At 43.9% G+C, this 19123-nt stretch overlaps 1 protein-coding gene across 5 annotated transcripts in view; it reads left to right on the forward strand.

Annotated features, from left to right (window-relative positions):
• INSC (INSC spindle orientation adaptor protein) overlaps positions 1 to 17095 on the forward strand; it is a 136820-nt gene extending 119725 nt beyond the window's left edge. For 3 of the 5 annotated variants that reach the window (XM_004090671.2, XM_003254265.4, XM_012503261.2), the window contains 4 exons: positions 5513 to 5579; positions 8823 to 8978; positions 10341 to 10417; positions 15784 to 17095. In XM_004090671.2, coding sequence (XP_004090719.1) covers positions 5513 to 5579; positions 8823 to 8978; positions 10341 to 10417; positions 15784 to 15912 — 429 coding nt within the window. In that variant the 3' untranslated portion in view covers positions 15913 to 17095. Of the gene's footprint in view, positions 1 to 5512; positions 5580 to 8822; positions 8979 to 10340; positions 10418 to 11467; positions 11547 to 15783 lie in introns of all 5 variants that reach the window. The other 2 variants (XM_004090672.3, XM_012503254.2) reach the window with 2 other exon arrangements.
• Positions 17096 to 19123: the final 2028 nt, after the last annotated feature.

The raw sequence follows: 19123 nt of genomic DNA on the forward strand, positions 1-19123 counted from the left end.
AGTCCCAGCTGCTTGGGAAGCTGAGGTGGGAGGATGGCTTGAGCCCGGGAGATGGAAGTTACAGTGAGCCAAGATGGCACCACTGTACTCCAGCTTGGATGATAGAGCCAGACCTTGTCTCAAAAATAAAAATAAAAATAAATTACCTAAGACTGGGTAATTTGTAAAGGAAAAAGGTTTAATTGGCTCACGGTTCTACAGGCTGTACAGAAAGCATGAAGCTGGAATCTGTTTGGCTTCTGGAGAGGCCTTAGAAAACTTACAATAATGATGGAAGGCAAAGGTGAAGCAGACATATTGCATTGCAGGAGCAGGAGCAAGAGAGAGCGAAGGGGGAGGTGCTTCACACTTTTCAACAAGAACTAACTCACTCACTATCACAAGAACAGCACCATGAAGATGGTGCTAAATCATTCATGAAGGGTCCACCCCCATGATCCAATCACCTCCCACCAGGCTCCACCTCTAACATAGGGGATTACAATTCAACGTGAGATTTTGATGAAGACACAGATCCAAACCATATCAGGGATATTGTGTAGTATTGGAGGAATCCAGGATCACAACACCCTGTCCTGACCTGCTCCAGAAACCCCTCCCTACAAAGCCAAGGGCAAACCAAGCACAGAGAATATGGTCTGACTTTTATATGCTCTCTAATACTGTGGGCTTACAGCCCAACATTTGTGTAATCCCTGGGGCGAGGGAGCTGGGCCTCACCCAGGAGAGCCCTTCAGTCTATTTGCCGGCAGCACGGGACCTACATCCAAAACAGTTCTATGGCTTTTTATCATGCGGTCTCCTAAGCCTAAATCTTAGCCCTCCAGTCTTGCCACTTTAGTAGTAAGGGAAAGCTGATCCTGTCAATGAGAAGACCCACGTACCAGAGAGAAGAAGCCATGTGCTTGTCTCTGGGTCTAGGCAGGTGCCCTTCTCCTAGTCTCCACGCCTGTCCAGCCCTCTCAGGTCCTGCGCCCTGGTCCCTGGGCCATGTCTGCCAGAGGGAGGAAAAGGCTCAAAAGAGAGCAGAAGAGGAGAGGGCTATACCTTCTCCTGGGCTCTCTTGCCTCTCTGGCCTTGGAAAAGAAAGTATGTTCAAAGAGATCACACCTTTCTTCCCTTAGATCCCTTAATTCTACAAATCAATGTCTTTGTCTGGATTCTTTCTGCTCTTTGGTAGAGGAAGTGGTGTGGAGGGAAGAGGGTGCAGAGAAGCAATGGGCTTCCCCTAGAGCACGGCTATCCAATCTTTTGACTTCCCTGGGCCACACTGGAAGAAGAATTGTCTTGGGCCACACAGATAATACACTAACACTAACAATAGCTGATGAGCTAAAAAGAAAAATCACACACAAAAAATTTCATAATGTTTTAAGAAAGTTTACAAATTTGTGTTGGGCCACATTCAAAGCTGTCCTGGGCCACACGTGGCCTGCAGGCCATGGGTTGGACAAGCTCGCTAGAGGCTGAAAATTATTCTGCTTTTTGTTCTCAGGGCTGCAGTTGACATTGTTGCTGCAAATTTCAGAGAGTTAACACGGTGATAATAGAAATCTAAATATTCATCTGGCAATTAAAGAATACTTCTAATTACAGTCATACAAGCTGTTGGCCTTTTGGTCCTAATTTCTGCACAGCATAAAAGTAATTGCAACTTTTCATGAAATATATGCCAGACTTTCTTTGTTGAAAGTTCTTTAGATCAGAGCACCTGTCTCTACTTGGGTGTCCTGGGTATTCTTCACTTGCCTTGAATGCAGTTTGGTCTTCAGTATTAGTTTCCAGCAAGGGAACACAGGCAGAGTCAGGGTGTGATCAGGGCTGACTGCTGAGACACTGCTAGGATGGGAGGCAGGCCTGGTTCACACCTTGGCATCGGCCTGCAGACAAGTGTTTCTCCTCCGTGTGTGCTGACATCAAAAGGCCTCGCCAACCTCCTTCCTACCACACAGGGGCATTTCTTCTTGAACCAGTGACATGCGAGGTCCCCTGCTATCCTGGATCAATTTCCTGTCTGCATTAATTTTCATGTCTTTGGAGGCCAAAGAAAAAATAATTTGAAAATGTGGGTAGTGAATACACACTTTGCTATTCTTCTGATGGGAAGGGTTGACCTGCTCTGGGACAGGCTTGCCTTTGGGAGGGATCTCACATTAGCAGCATGTCTTGGCCACACAGATGCTCAGCCCCCTGAGTGCTGCATGTTTCTTGGTTAGTGTTTCTTGACACAGTCTTTTAAGGCTTTGGTCCTTTCAGGTTCTCCTGCCCAGAGCGAGCCATATTTATTTTATTTAACAAAGGGTGCTTGATATTAACTCATTGAGTGCTCATACAGGTCTTAAAAGATACCTTTTATTTATTTACTTATTTATTTAGAGGCAGAGTCTTGTTATATTGCTCAGGTTGATCTCAAACTCCTGGCTTCAAGTCATCCTCCTGCCTCAGCCTCTGGAGAAGCTGGGATTAAAGGCATGAGGTATGGTGCCTGGCTGAATTATTTTTATTTCTTGTGGTAGGGCCCCCAAGGATGTCCACATCCTAATCCTCAAAACCTGTGAATAAGTAACTTTATATAGCGACACAGGTTTTCTAAATGCGATTGAGTTAAGATCTTGACATAGGAATATTATCCTTGATTATCCAGTTGAATCCAGTGTCATCACAGAAGTTCTTGTAAGAGGGAGGGAAGAGAGTCAGAGTCAGAGAATCAAATGTGATTAAGGAAGCAAAGGTCAGAAGGATATATTCCCCTGAGCCAAAGAATGAGAGCAGCCTCCAGAAGCTGGAAAATAGAAACTAGGAATTGATTTTCCCCTAGAACCCCTAGAATAAATGAAGATAGGTCAACAACTTGATTTTTGCTATGTAAGACACGTTTAGAACTTCTGACTTCTAGAACTGCAAGATAAAATTGTGTCATTTTAAGCCACTAAGTTTGCGATAATTTGTTATAGCAGCAATAGAAAATGAATACACCAAGGCACAGAAGGTTAGGTAACATGGCCAAGATCATAGCAAAATGCGATAGAGCCAGGATTTAGATGTAGGTTGAGCTATATATATACTGACCTCTCACCTAGGGCCTCTCTCAAGGGTGATGTCCTCTGGATTCACCAAACAAATGCAGGGGGAATGGTGCCCATTCACTTAGGTGGAATAGAACTTAATTGAACATCACCAGACAAGACTGAATTAGCCTGGGCCGGGGAAACTGTCTGCCTGGCTCCTGCACTCTGCCCCCTGACAGCATTGTTAACTCGTATCCAACCAGGTAAAACAGCTGTCCCTAAAATCCCACCCATGGACTTGACTGTGAGGATAAACATTGACCTCTTTCCCCTCTGTGTTATGGTGCACACAAGGATGTTTCACAAGGGGAACTCAAAGCAGGGCATAATTGGCATTTATTCAAATTGTGTTTAATTGAATACTTCATCTGCACCTCCAGAAAACCACATGGGGTACAGGCTCTGTAAAGAGGAAGTAATTTTCATTAACAGGATCTAAATTAGTCTGACACAAAGACCTACGTGGTGCCTGTGACATGGCTAATAATTACTGTGTAATGAACCCGTTGCCGCAGACAAAGTTTCCCTTTTCTTTTCCTAGTTTGTCCTTCCTTCCTTCCTTTACCTCCCTTCCTCCCTCCTTCCCTCCTTCTGCATGTCAAGTAAGTGTTTTTATTCAGAAAGGCCAGCCTGGTGATGGTGGGATGTCTCAGTCCCTGTGTGGTGGAAACAGAGTCCATGCTTCCTGCTAACAGCCCAGAGAGCCAAATAAACTCTAAACTGACGTAGACTTGGCCGTGTACCTCCTCCCTCATAAGAATGTGCACACGATGCCTCTTGGGGAACTTTCCAACCCAGCTTTTTCAACCCAGCTTTTCCCTCTAACTCCTTCCACTGAGCCCACAAACACAATCTTAAAAAGTGCAAAAATAAGTAAATAAATACGTAAAAGAGCCTCTAAGTCCTAAACCTCCTTTAGTCCTATTATCTTCTTAACTGCAAATAGGAACTTGTCACCCCCTTCATAAAACACCTGGTGGTACAGAGTTGCTTTCAGGATAAAGGTTCTGGAGTATTCTCCTGTCCTTCCTCTGGCAACCCACTGTAGTCATGCTTATCCAACCAGGCCCCTGATGGGGTCTGAGCTGGAAGGGGTTGTCACACACACAGATGCTGCAGCAGCCTAAGAATGTGGAATCCCCTTCCAACATGTATTTAGAAGGAAAGGGGAGAGATAGATATTCTATTAATATGGTAAAGTTTTTCCTTTCTGTTTAAAAGAACACGTTTTTAAATGTATTTGTTATCCAGAGTAAAATAGTAATATTTGTTATCCAGAGTAATTAAAATGGAGATAATATTCTTTCTTGGTAGACATCACATTACTATCCAGTTTCAGAATTTTAGCTGCCTGAATTCTACTCAGTAGATTGTCAACTGCTGTCTCAGCGGAGGAGGGACACAGTCTTTGCTTATACCATCCTGCAAGCTTTGAAGAAACCTTTTGAGACAGAGGCTTGTACCAGTGAGAAGTGTTTTTAAATTTTATTTTATTATTTATTTTAATTACCACTTGAGAGCGCTGTCCATTTCTGTGAAAGTGGGTGAATTTTCATCTTGCTATTTATGTCACGAGCAGTGTTGTGGGTGGTATCTGAGTTAACAGGTGCCATGTTTCCAATCTATTCCAGTAGCATTTTGGCACCCTTTTGCAGTTTGGGATCCCTGGAATGAGTTCTCTGTCAGGCCATTCCTTAATGTAGTTTGTGCTGTGAGTTCTTTTCTCCCTTGACTGTACCAGGGGAGGCTGGTTACAACCCACAAAGCTGTAACTGAGACTCACTGTCCACCTGGTGTCAATACCCCATTGACTACAGGCAGAGACTTGCAGTGATGACTGATGAGCGAGGCTTACGACAGACTCGTAACGTGCAGCTGAGTATGCACTTTCTTATCAGATTCCATATAATACCCAATGCTTGATAACACTGCCTCTTCCTACTCATGCCCTCTAACGTGACCTTAGCCTTCATTCATGACAGGTTGAAAGTAGATGAGGGTTAGTATCCAGGAAAGATGCTGGGATGGAAGAAGTCAATCCAGAGTAAGAGCTAGCTGTCAGGAGGACAGGCCAGCACAGAGGAGTTTGAGGGGCCAGGGACCTGCTGGTTCTGTCTGCATTTCAGGACTGGGGACCAGAGCAGAAAGACAACCGGGCCCCAACTTCACCCAGGGTTATGCTAGTCTTTCCAAGGTGTCCTGGGGTCCTCGGGGGCTGTCCTATAGCCATAGGCTGGTAAATGGGCATTAGTCACCAGGGAAATACATCTGGGTGGCAGGAGCCCATAAGGATGGAAGAAAATGCTGTGGAAGGATAGGCCCAGTGGACAGGAAGGAGTCACGGGATAAAAGGAAGCTTTGTAGCCCCTGGCTGACCTGTCTGTAGGGAGGACCATTAGGATCAGGTGTGCTCATTTTCTCAGTTTCTAAATTCTCTTTTCCAGATTGTGACCATCTTGGCAAACATGTCTGTCCTAGAACAGTGTGCCTCTGACATCATTCAGGAGAATGGTATGTCTTTGCAGCATTGTACATGTTATGTGGATTATCTGGATGTAGGGGACTGTGTCTTTGTGCTTGTGTGGATGCCTGTGCAGGTATGTAAATAGGTACATGTGGCCGGATGCAGGGATCACGCCTGAATCCCAGCACTTTGGGAAGCAGAGGTGGGAGGATCAACTGAGGTAAGGAGTTGGAGACCAGCCTGACCAACATGGCGAAACCCCGTCTCTACTAAAAATACAGAAATTAGCTGGGTGTGGTGGTGGACGCCTGTAATCTCAACTACCCAGGAGGCTGAGGCAGGAGAATCACTTGAACCTGGGAGGCGGAGATTGCAGTGAGCTGAGATCACGCCATTGCACTCCAGCCTGGGTAACAGAGCGAGACTGTCTCCAAAAAAAAAAAAAAAAAAAATAGGTACACATGTCTCTATGCTTGCATGAGCATATATGTGTGTGCTTGTATGTGTGCAACTGGGTCTATATATGTGAATATTTGTTTGCTTTTGTGAGGCCTAAATTCTAGTGGAAGACATACAATGTATAAGAAGATAGCAAATGTCCAGCAATGATAGCGTGACAGTGCCCTGGGGAAAATGAAGCAGGGAAGAAGAGTAAGGTAGTCTCAGGGTGGGGGGGGGGGGTGGTTGCTATTTTAATAGGCTCGTGAGGAGAAGGAAAATATTTCATTATCATCCTCAAATAAAAAAAATCTATTCCTACCAAGGGATACATTCCAACTTTAAAGTGTTCCTATCTTAATTGCATTTGGCCACAGTAGAAAGCTGAGGAAGGGGTGAGAATGGGAGAGCAAGTCAGGGCAACCTGAATGTCTTGAGCCCTCAATGAGTGCATCTCTTCTCCCACTTGCTCCCTTGTTCCATCTTGTGCCGAACATGTCACCAAGGTCCAGGTGGGGTGGGCCAGGTTTCACTGGCCTGGAAGCTGATCTAAGCTGTTTCTGCCAAAGGATAAGGTGGCTGCCTTACAGCTGGGAGCAGAGATGGTGACGGCTTCCTGTGACTGGGAAATAAGGGAGCAATTAGCAACCGGTTGGAAACCAGAGACGCTAATGAGGTGGAGTGAGCTGGGAGCCTGTGCCTGCTGCCTCTGCTCTTGCTAAACCCCCTTCTCCCAGGCTTCCCTGCTGTCTTAACAAACATACACTTTCCCATCCCCCAATGCTCTGTTACTAATTGAAGGACATCATTTTGTGTTAATTTTATGTGATTGAGCTAATAATGAGAAACTTTGCTGAGCCAGCTGAGGCCACGAAGCTGAGCTATTGCATCTGTGCCCTGTTCTTTCTGTACTTACAGAGCCTTACGTTGAAGTGTTCAGTGGGAGTGGGTCTCCATAGGCCTGCGAATTTGAGATTGGAATATCTGGCATCTGTAGAGGGTTTTATGGTTCACCAAGTGCTATTGACTGACTCACTTAGTAAACAGTTACTGAGACCTAATATGTGCCTGGCATTGTGCTAGACAATGAGAACAGAGATAACTAAATCCCTCTCTTTGTCCTAGAGGATCTCACAGTCTAGACCGAGAGCACAACTTAACAAAAGTGACATATGATAAAAATATAACATCTACAATAGAATAATACAACAGAGGGAGGTTGGCATGGTGGTTGAGGTTGAAAACTGGAACCATACTCTGTGGGTTTGAATCCTGGCACTGTTGTTTACTAACCATATGACCTCTCTGTTTTTTCATCTGCAAAATGAGAATAATCCCTACCTCATAAGGATGTTGTGAGGATTAACATGAAGCATGTTAGAAGATTGTCTGGCACAGAATGAACACTATGCTAAGCCCCTCTGCTCTTTCAGGAAACAGTGGCAGTCTCACGGCGTTTACCTGAAGAGAGTTTAATGAAGGAGCTATTTTCCAAAGCAGGGCAGGATTTGAGGAATCATCAATGGTGTCAATGCAACTGGGGTCTACTGGAAGACAGGCCTCTTAGATCTGGACAGGGCAAATCTTGTTGTGCAGACTGGGCTTTGAGAGTCCATGGTGTAAATCACAGGGTGCAAACTTAGATGCCTACAAAATTCAGACAGGTAATGTAAATGGACGAGGTAAGCTCACCAGAGACAGGATCAATCTAATTTAAAGAAGGAACTCATAATAAGCTTTAACAATTTGTTATGCAGAAATGAGGTCTTAGGGTTAAAATTCCGGAGGCAGTTTCAGAAGTCAGAAATCTAGATTTTTATAGAAATCCTCCAATTAGCACACTATCAAAAATCTAAAAAATTGTAGACACTGTGTGGGGCAACAAAACAAAGCAAAACTATATCCTCGGGTCATGTCTGGCTTAAGTTCTAAGCTGGCAGGAGCCACTGGGTGCAGAAGAGGGGAGTGTGGGATAGGCAGTTGGGCAACAGCTCACATAGATGAACTTTTGCTACAACCTGCAGGATGGAGTTTTTTAGATGGAGCATCAAGAGGGAAAACGGCATCCCTTGTAGAAAGAAAGAGTGGGTAAAGGCAAGGAGGTATGAGTGGACATGGCTGTGGTTTCTAGAACAATCAGAAGACAAATCTGGTTTCAGGGGGAGGGAGTAGGCTTCTCAGCAGAGACTATGCAGGTCGAAATCTCTCAGTCTAACTACTGCGCCCTTTTCCAGCTTGAGTTTACGCTAAAACATTTGATCTAGTCAATATCCAGCTTAGGTTTGGATCACCCCTTACCTGGGGGATTCATCACCACTGGACCTGTCTCAGATGCAGTCAGTATCAGAAGTGAAGAGGTGATGTAGAGAAACCAGTTATCTGAGTTTCTTTCGTTTTCTTAATCCCAAATGTGATGTTACATCTGAATTTTAAAGCGGCTCCCCCAACTGCTAACCATGTGACATTGGGCAAGATACTTCACTTCTCTCTGGGCTTCAAAATGGAATTGTAATGGTACCTAATACATGAGGCTACTGGAAGGTTTTAGGGCATTATGCATTTACTATGCATTTAGCACAGTGCTGAGTGTGTAGTAAAAGCTCAATAATAGCATTAAAAAAATAAAGATGTCTTCAGATGCTCCTCATAAGTATAGTGACTTGGTACACGGAGACACCCTCAGGAGAAGAAGGCATGGAGGAACAGCCTTGTCTAGCTTCCTCCCCGTGGGTGAGACCCCTGAAGTCATCCTGACAGCCTTTGCTTGCACCCTGCAGCCATCTGTCCAGCTGGCCCCATGCGGGAGGCTCCACACTGGGGTAGGTACCAACTGTTTCTTGCTTCCTGCCTAGGGGTCCAGCTTATCATGGGCATGCTGTCTGAAAAGCCAAGGTCTGGGACCCCTGCTGAGGTGGCAGCCTGTGAGCGAGTCCAGCAGAAAGCTGCAGTGACCCTGGCTCGTCTCAGCCGAGACCCAGATGTGGCACGGGAGGCCGTGCGGCTCAGCTGTGAGTGGTGCTTTCTGGCTGTGGCTGGAGTGAAGTGGGGGGATTGGGGGCGGGAGCAGCTCTGATTTCACAGTGGCAACAGTGGACACAGGGCAAGAGCTGGCTGGCATAAGCCCTATCTCTGGGGGCTCAGGGGTGCAGCCCCTGGTCTAGTTTGTAACTTGGGGCTGAAGCAAGAGGGAGAAAGGACCTAGAGAGGTGAAAGTTGGCCAGAACAGTGACTCACCTGCAGACTGTTAATAGGAACCCCATTCTTTCATTCACTCATTCATTTATTCACTTGCTCAGTTATTCATATACTCATTTATTTACTTATCTACTCACTTGTTCATTTACTCATTAATTTATCCTTTAGTTCATTTATTCATTAACCCATTCATGACTTCATTATTCACTATTAACTCATTCATTAATTCACCCATTAACATGCTCATTCCTTCAGTTAGTCACTTATTTACCCAACAAATATTGTCAGAGCACCCACCCTATGCTAAGCTCTGTTCTGAGCGCTGGACATGTAACACTAGATATGACATTGTCCTGACCACAGGGGCTCACAGCCTCATGGAGGTGACAGATAAAAAAAGAGATATTCTTACTTCAGTATCATGGGAGTGACACCCAAAGCATGTCCATGGTGCATTTGGCATGCACAAGAAGTAGCTCATGTTTATCTGGGTGAGTCAAAGAATGGTTTAACAAGGGGGTGAGTCCTCTGCTGTGGTTTGATGGGTAAGTTACTCCTATGTGAAGGCTGAGAAAGGGCTCTTCAGGAAGAAGCATGAGAAAAGGCATGGCAGTGTCACCAATCATCCAGGTACCCAGAGGGACAGCCTGGGGCAGCAGAGGGTTCCTGCTCCTTCAAGACCTTACAGAGGATGGACACACAGACTGCATTTGCATACCTTCTACTACTATCGTATAATGAGGGTGTCTTTTTTTTCTTAAAGTGTAAAAGAAGTCAGTCTGCATTGCAAAGCTTAAGTCATTCACTTAACTCTCCTCAGTAAAGCCCAAGGAAATATTAGTAGAGTCTGTAGTTTTGTGTTATTTTAGCCACAGTATATTTTCTGATTGAAATTGGCACTTGAGAAAAAAAAAGACACAGCTAGGAATTTTGTCTGGTAAAGATTCAAATGTTAACCCACATCTGTGGGTTTGGCTTGGACTCTTCAGCTTGGCCTGACCCTGACCAGGGTCTGTTCACCACTGAGGGAGTACAAAGTTTCCACCACAGACTCCCCCAGGTGGGTTCAGTCCCCTTCTCTGGCAGATTGGGTGTGCAAGGGAGGCCCAGAACCTCTGGGTCAGGCCTGGCTGGGCCCCGTCCTGGGCCTGAGGCTCTCCCTGTGTCTCCTACAGGCATGTCCCGTCTCATCGAGCTCTGCAGATCCCCATCAGAGAGGAACAGCAGTGACGCCGTGCTCGTGGCCTGCCTGGTGAGTTCTCAGTCTTCCCCCAGCTTTTCCCCCGGCCTTCGGGATGCAGACGAGGGGGCCAGGGCTGTGCAGACAGGGCTGTGCTGTAGCTGGCTTCAGTAAGCCATAAAACCTCTCTGGGCTTTAGCTTTTCTCTTTAGGATTGTGATCATTGTAATATTTGTTTCACTTAATTCATAAAATCATGATGAAAATTATATGAGGTCATATGTGTGAAAGATGAGGGCTGAGAAACTCCCTCTTCCCTCTGTTCTACCACTACAATTTTAGGAACCAGGAACCTTTGAGATTCCTGTGGAACGCTAGCAGCTCGTGTCTATGTCATGGTGCCTGCAGAACATGGGAGCTAGGATAGGGATATCCCCTGCCTATTCCAAAGGGAATAAAGTGAGAAAAGCCTCCAGTTATCCCTGCAGGGAGCCCATCTGCTGTTGTTCTTCCAGCATCGTAGCTCCCTCCTCCTTTGTGGAATAGAAAGACAAGGAACATGACAAGACAGAGTGGACTACTCAGCAGCCACCTGGATCCTCACCTTGAACACAAGCAAGTGTATCCTAGGAAGTCCCTACCCAACTTCTTTTCGCTAGGGGTCCACCATGAGATAATCAATAGTACCAGACAGAAAATGCATGCTTTGTCTATATATTCTTCCCTACTAGGTCTCTAAGGACTCCCAAAGTAGAGTAGCTTCCATTTAGAAACATTTAGGAGCAGGGAAGCCACTCTATAAACACAACCCTTAACTTCCAGAAGAAAGTGCCGGCTCTTGTGATCAAAGAACATAAGGGGGAAGTGATGTATTTAAATATCCTTCAAGCTGTCTCACAGTAAAATCCTCTCCTCAGCCCATTTTGAGCTGAGCTTGTCTCTTTTCTGGGAGTTTCTGATGGGCGTTGCGCAGTTGTAGAAACAGCGGGGCATTGCAGTCAATCAGACCTGTCTTGGTTGTACCATTAATGAGCTGTGTGACATTTGATAAGTCACTCAGTGCTATACATTTTATTCAGTAAATGTTTATGGAATGATTCTGTGTTGCATTCACTGTTCTAGGCTATGGGGATACAGCTGCAGGTAAAAATGACAAAAATCTCTGCCCTCCTGCTGTGGCTTTTATTTTGGTACGTTCAAGGCAATCTTAATCTTTTTGTGCCTTTGGTGGTCTGGTGAAGCTTACGGACCCCTTTAGAGAATAATCTTTTAAATGCAAAAAAATTAAAATTTATAGAATTAAAACCAAAACCAATTATATTAAAAATTATTAAACTATTTAAATATGTGATATATTAATATATTTGCTTTTTAGTCAACACATTAAATAAGACCTAGCAGTAAGTCTAATAAGTATTGTCATCTTGACTCATGCGGACCATAAATGGTATTTGAAAATATTTTCAACAACTTTCATGGGCTGTGAAAGTATTTGTAATTTCTACTGGGAAATCACAAATCACAGGGATTGCGAAGATGCCATGGTTTGTTGCTGCATTCACATTGCAACTGAAGGAAATGCTAAGTTTCAGTTACAGGTTGGTGGAAATAAAGATGTATCTTCTTCTCATTCAAGTTCACAGATCCTCTTAATTCTGCCTGTTCTAGCAAGTGAAGTGAGAGGAAATTAACATGTAATGATTGGCCCCAACTACCACTGCCTGACACTGAATAGGCCCTGAGGAAATGTTGGTAGCATTGAAAGCACTTGGGAAACTATAAAGCTCCATTCAGATATGAGGGCTTGTGATTATTACAGCTATCATTTTTGTTAGTGTGAAGGAGGCGCACAGAAGAGCTTGGCTACTATCTTTAATCACTTGAAGGACTTTCAAGCCGAAAGGGATTATATTTGTTCTTGTGGATGAGTTGGTGGATGCTGAAGAGAACCCCTCCCTCCCTAATCCATTCTCCGTGTGGCTTCTGAGTTAATTTTAGTAATGACAGTTTATAATCATGACACTTTCATGAAACCCCCATGGAACCTTTCCATGGTTCCCCATTATCTCTGGGCCACTGTCCGTCTGTTCGGCCCTTCTCAGTCTGGCTCCGACCCATCCCTAAGGGCCTGCAGACCTCCCACTGTCTCCAGGCCCTGTCCAGCTAGGCTAAGCCAGAGCACCCTGAACTGTGCCGTGATCCTTGCTCCCAGCAAATGTTTTCTCTATAACTCTGTGTATTAAAATTCTGCCAATCCTTCCAAGCTTAGATCTAAATCTCTCTCCTTCACAAAATTTTCCAGGAGCTCTCTGTGGTGCAAAGCCAGAGAGTACACAGCATGAACCTGAGCCTCCTCTCTTGGATTCTGTTTGACCAAGTCCAAGGCAGGTTCCATTATCTTTGTCCCAGGTGTTTTAAGGGGAGGATCTTGGAATTCAGACATAGGCCTGCCTGATTCTAGAGGCCTGCACTTTTCAACCAGACTATCTTGTTCCAAGCTATGCTCTTTCTCTCCCCCTCTCTTACAGCACTGGTCTCCAGCATTGACTCATGGAGGAGGATTTGTATTTTTCCCCCTCTAGCCTGGAACCTTCCCAGGGCAGGGGACTTTTTCCAGCATTTTGTATATCCATGGGACCTTGAGTTTGGTGACTATGTATTAATTGATTTGGGGACTGACAGACTTGCTTCCCTTTTTCCTAGCTCCCAGTCTTGGGGGTGTCCATGGTTTGTCCCTAGGAGTGTTCCAACATTTGAGTGTGATCTCCTGGCTGTGAGATTCACTTGGAGCCTAGCCTGGCAGATGGAGTTAGAAGCCACTATTCCTGCTCTTCCCCAAGGCCTTTCCAGCTTCAAAGGCTCCCTTCAGGTAAAGGGAGGAAGTTTCACTTATTGTCTCCCCTGTCTGGGAAAGTGGCAGTGCAGATCGTCTCTCCCAAAAAGAATGGATTTTTCCTGAATGAAGCAGCTGTCAGTAGGTTGCCAGGCTTGTTTAATGCTTGGGTGTTTTCAGGCTGTCTGGGAATGAGATTCTAGGATGACTAGCTGTTTAACCCTCCCAGAGAAGCAGAGGCTGAGAGAAGGGTTGACAAGGGTGCAGGGTCCTTTGAGGCTGCTGCACACTGAGGAGGGGGTGCTGTGAGCTACTGTAGGGTTCATGTCCTGCAGACTTTCTGGGGACCCTGGGGAGGTAAGGGTGTCTCTTCTCTCTCTGCCGCTCTCTGCTGTGTTTTGGTTTCTGCTTTGCTCTCTTTCTAGGGTTTGCCTTCTCTCTTAGCAGTTTCTCTTTCTTCTTTCCCTTCCTCCCCTCTTTTTATCACCATAACTCCTTTCTTTCCCTCCCCTCTCTACTCCTTCCTTTTTCTCTCTGCCTCCTCCCCTCCCCCTAAGGGCTCTCTCTTTTATTTTCTTTGCCACTGTTTCTTTTTTTCTCCATCTCTTATTTATACTTGGTTTTTTTTCTTCACCAAGTTCATCTCTGTCTGTTTTAATATTTCCTTCTTGTTCTTTTTTCCCTGTTGTCTTTTTTTCTCTGTTTCTTGGCTATTTCCCTTTTCTGTCTTATTTGCTCTCTTGATAGGTCTGTGTTCTATTTCTCTGTGTCTCCTTGCCTCCCTTCTTGCTTTATTTTTATCCCTAATGATGCAAAAATGCATTGGTGGCCTTATTTCCTCATCTTCAGAAAATCCCTGGTTCTGTTTTCATGGTGACAACTCAGGGGCAATGGGGTTATCTTTCCCAGTTGGAGCCAAGAAGAATCAGAAAGTGCTGTGAAGTTTACCCTTGTTAGCCTATGGGGTGAACCACGCCCCATGAGAGTCGAGATGTACTAGTTAGAGACAGTTCTGGGGAGTCTACTTCCTTTTGCTAGGGTCACAGACCCTGCTCATTAATGCACAGAGACACACGCTCCTTCTCTTTGACCTGGCCTGGACATGACAGCACCTGTGACTCCCAGCAACAAGCTCAAACTATCCTCTCTTTTCACTTTGTTGGCCTGATTTCTCAGCAACAGGCTACCTACCATGTCCAGGTAATGAGCAGTACCCCTGCCTTGTGCTCAATATAACCTTGTATCCTGGGGTTGCTGCATCCTACCTGTGTTCATAGGTCTGAGTGCCCTGGAGTCAGACTCCTGTGTGATGTCTGGAAGGCCACTTTCCCCCTCTGAGCCCTAGTTTCCTTATTTCCAAAATGGAGATCATGACACTTAGCTTGCAACATCATGTAGGGATTAAGTGAGGTGCTATGGGGAGATTCTCAGTGTTTGCATTCCCTCCTTCTTTTCTTCTTTTGCCATTCTAGATATTCCCCCACTCTTTTTGCTTCCAGCGGTGGGAGGGGAGGGGCACATTGTTCCCTGCTGTGTATATGCTCAGGAAGAGGGAAGAAATTAATATTTATCAAGCACTTAGCATGCATTGTCTCAGTTAACTGGTAAACAGGTCTAGGTAGGTGCACAGCTCACGTTTAGTTTCAGGTTGCTCTATCAGCAGATCTTAATACTAAAGCACTTTGTTTATTCATTTCTTTTCAGCCAACATTTATTGAGCCCTGTGCCAACCTCTGTGTTGTCTGCTATAGATACAGAGGAATAGAAAACAAGATCCTTACTCTCGAGGGGCTCAGAGTCTAGTGTGGGAGATAAATATCTAAAAGCTAGTTACAGTCAAGTGTGAGAAGCCTGAGGTTGGACCAGGGGCCCTGGTTGCACAGGGGAGGGAGGGATGGACTGTCTCTGCTTCAGGGTAATTGGGGAAGCCTTCATGGGGGAGGTGACAATAGGCAAGAGCAGGAAGTCACTTCAAGTCACAAGTAAGAATATGAGCAAGGAGGAGGGGGTATAGCTCAGAGGTAGAGCATTGGACTGCAGATTAAGAATACGAGCAAAAACACGTGGACATAAAACAGAAATAGCATACTCATTGCTCATTGTGTGGGGAGCTGGGGAGTGATTTTATTCTGCTGGCATCTCTCTTTCCTGTTCATCCCCCTTGCCAGATGTTGAATTTCTCAGTAGCAGAATCCCTATCTACTTTTACAGTATGTTCTCCCTCTCTTTTCTTCTTTTTTCCATAGTGCTTTCTATAGGACCTTGCTGAATTTATGGCTAAATGAATAGTTCTTGCTGTTCTAAGGTTACTCTAGGGATCTGGAAACAATAAAGACCATTATTAAGATTATTAACAGCTTTCAGATGACATCTATCTTAGTGATCAAGGTGCAAATAAAGCCAGGTGACCAAGAGATGTGGTTGCTATGTTGACCAGGTGACCAAGATGGTGACTGAGGTGCCAAGTAGCCAACATGATGATCAGCCCAAATTGTCTGGTAAATGCACCACTTCCTGAAATGCACATTTCAGGGTAGGTGAAGGAAATACATGTACCTGACATGGCCCAGTCTGACATGTGTCACCTCTTCTGTCTTCTCCCCAGGCTGCTCTGCGTAGATTGGCTGGGGTCTGCCCCGAAGGCCTCCAGGACTCTGACTTTCAGCAGTTGGTCCAGCCTCGGCTTGTGGACTCCTTCTTACTCTGCAGCAACATGGAGGAGAGTTTTGTGTAGTGAGTGTGGGAGAAGAAAGACATTTGGCTGTTCTCACACCCCCTCTGAGTACACACCAGTGAACACACCTGAATACACACCAGCTCTCCTCAACTTCTTATTTATACTTAACTTATTTTTGTGCGCAATAAATGGAGGGCGAAATCTTAGAGCAACATCATCAAACAGTCTGTGGTCCTTGGGAATCTTCTTTGTTTTTTATTTTTTGATTTCTGTAGCTTTTCAGTTGCAGATGTTGAAATTCGTAATGACCAATATGACAGATTGTCATGGGTGATTCCACTTCATCTTATTTTTTCTACTCTCACTATATAATCTTGCCTCATTTTTTAAAACTTTGCAACCAGAGTATTTCAACTGCCTAGGAGGTTTTTTTTTTAAGTTGGATTTGCTCTTCTCAAAAATGTAAAATGAATTTAATAATTGGGTAGAATATATTGGAAAGAAGTTTCTTTTTCTTTAATAAATGGAATCATATAAAATGTATCCCAGATTTTCTTTCTTATTAAATTGTATTTTAAACTAAGTTATTGCTTCCCAGGTTTCATTCCCCAAAAGCTTTTCCAACCATTAAAAGTACATACAGAATTGTCTTGTTTTCATAGGTGTATAAATAGGTTAAGTTCTGAGTGATTTAGTGAGAAACCAAAGTGACTTTCAAAAATACACCCAAAGGTACCAGAAACTCTGCTTCCTTTGGCTTCTTTGCTTTTGTGTAACCTCCTGTTCACCTCCTGGTGAATAGAATCCTCAGATGAGGCTTATTGAATGATTCCTCCTCAAAAGTATACTTGAAAGTAGTGGTGAGCTGAAGCCAGCTCATGCCCACTCACAAGGGACAACTGTGAGAATTTCTTCCCAACTCTGCACTCAGTGACCTTGTGTTGGTAGCCATGAGCTACCTCATGAGCCCTCATGTTGAAATTGGCCATAGTGGGAGTATTTATACCACAGAAATTCACAGATGCTATAAAGCACAGCTTTTGCTTTTTTTTTTTTTTTTTTTTTTTTTTTTTTTTGAGAGCGGGTTTACCAATTTCATTGCTTGAAAGTATCACAGAAATCTGGGGATCCTTCTGGAAACATAAATGCCATCATATGTGATATAACTTACACAATATAATATAATTGTGTAAAATCATGATTATAATAATGTTTCAAGAAACATTTCTTAAATTCCCAATTACTAGTTTACATGAGTTAACCTCTGAACCAAGTCCTGGGCTAAGCATCTAATGTGCATTATCTAATTTATTCCTCACAATAATCACATGAGTATTAATTAGTATATTCATATATGTTATTACATATGATCAGATTATTAAATTACTTGCACAAGGCCACTAGCTGGTAAGTAGTGCTAGGATTTGAATCTGGCAATATCTATTACCAAAGCCTTTGTGCTGAAGTCATATGCTGTATAGAAAGGTAATGTCTAGGTCCTCCCATCTAATGTGATGATGATGATGATGATTACGATAGAAAACACTTGTGCAACATTAACCAGGTGCCATGGACTTGTTTTATATTATTCTCAGTATAGATGTTAACATTTACTACGTATACCCATTTTACAGAGAAGAAACAGAGGAAACTCATTTTACAGATACAACAATGGAGCTGAAGTAGCAAGAAAATAGCAGACCCTGGATTCAAACCAAGGTCTTCCGAGTCCTTATACAAAGCTTCCATTTTTAGAAATAAGGTATATATATATATTTCACTCAGTTGTGCAGATTGTTCAGATATTGGCAACTTTCATTATATGATATCAGCAAACAACTTTTGTTAATATAATTATGATCTCATCTGAAAAGTTTTTAAATATTGGGAAACTATCAAGCTTGGAAGCATAAATTTTGTCATTGGCAACAAACACTGTCAGTTGTTTCCCTTGAAGAGACGGACTCACTTTGTTCATTTTTGAGAAAATGTCTGCCAAACTCCTCAGTCTCAATAACCACAGTTTGTCAATTATTCTTTCAGGTAAAGGTAGTGTTCCACAGAAAAAGCAAATAGTTGATACTGCAATTGAAACAATCACACAAGTGCCTTTCTCTTGAAACTGACACGCATTCTGCTTTGGCATACAGTAGAAATGCCTGAAATGCAGTTCTCATGTCACTCAGAATAGTTAAAATGGCATGTACCAGGGGTCAGAACTTAATACACTTAATAATTTTTACTGCTTCATCAAGGATATTCCTAAGTGGAATTGGCATTTTAAAAATTTAAGTGTGTGGCAGTGAAGAATACAATAACTATAAGTATAGTTTGGTGCCACTGCCTTGATCATATTAAGGTGCACTTTTACTTACCATTGCTTTTGCACCATCAGCGCAAATGTCAATAAGTGGAGAAAGGTAAATAACTTCTTAATATTTTTATAAAAATAGTTTTGACCTCACAGAGCTCCTGAATGTGTCTTAGGACTCCCCAGAGATCAGGGGTCCTACTTTGAGAATCACTGATCTAGTTTAATACTAATTTTATAGTGAGGAAACTGAGGCCTGTGTTGAGGGGAAGCAAATGATTTTTCCCCAAAGCATACAGAATGAAGACTAAATCGCAGCCTTTTGCATTCAGGGTCAAAGTTCTGCCCATTCCTCAATGTCAGGCTAGTTGGTCACTAATATCACAGAACTGGAAGAGATTAAAGGAGAGTAGCTCTTTGGATAATATATAACGTTGAAAATTTCTACACTGCAACCTTTATTGTGAAGGTGCACGTATATCAACCAGGGGCCTAGTAGGAAACAGAATTTAACTCAGGTGGTTCAAATAACAAAGTTTTAGTAAAGAGACCACTTGGAGACTTGAATGCCAAGTTAAGGGAGCTACTGAGGGATGCTGAGTCACCCAGAGACTAACCACCAAGGTAAGCCTTTACCATCCTAAGGGCAGAAGGGTCAAGTGAGATAATAGTGTTATCAAAGTCCACTGACAGCTGCAGTTGTGGCAGAGGGGCTTATCCAGTGGGAGCCATAGGGACTCAGCCACTGTGAAGGGCATGGAGTCTGGGCAGGGAGGCAGCAGGACAGAAGTACCCAGACCATCTCTTCTCACCTTCTGACCTCCTTCCAGTGCCTCCCATTGGCTAGTATTCTGGCGACAGCCAGTTATGAAATCCTCTGGAACCAGCCTCTTGAGAAGAGAGCAGGGCAGAGAAGAGTAGAGATTGGATCTGGGTAAGGTTAGGATGGGGCCAAAC

The sequence above is a fragment of the Nomascus leucogenys genome, chromosome 15 (genome assembly GCF_006542625.1).
Source record: "Nomascus leucogenys isolate Asia chromosome 15, Asia_NLE_v1, whole genome shotgun sequence".
NCBI lineage: Eukaryota > Metazoa > Chordata > Mammalia > Primates > Hylobatidae > Nomascus > Nomascus leucogenys.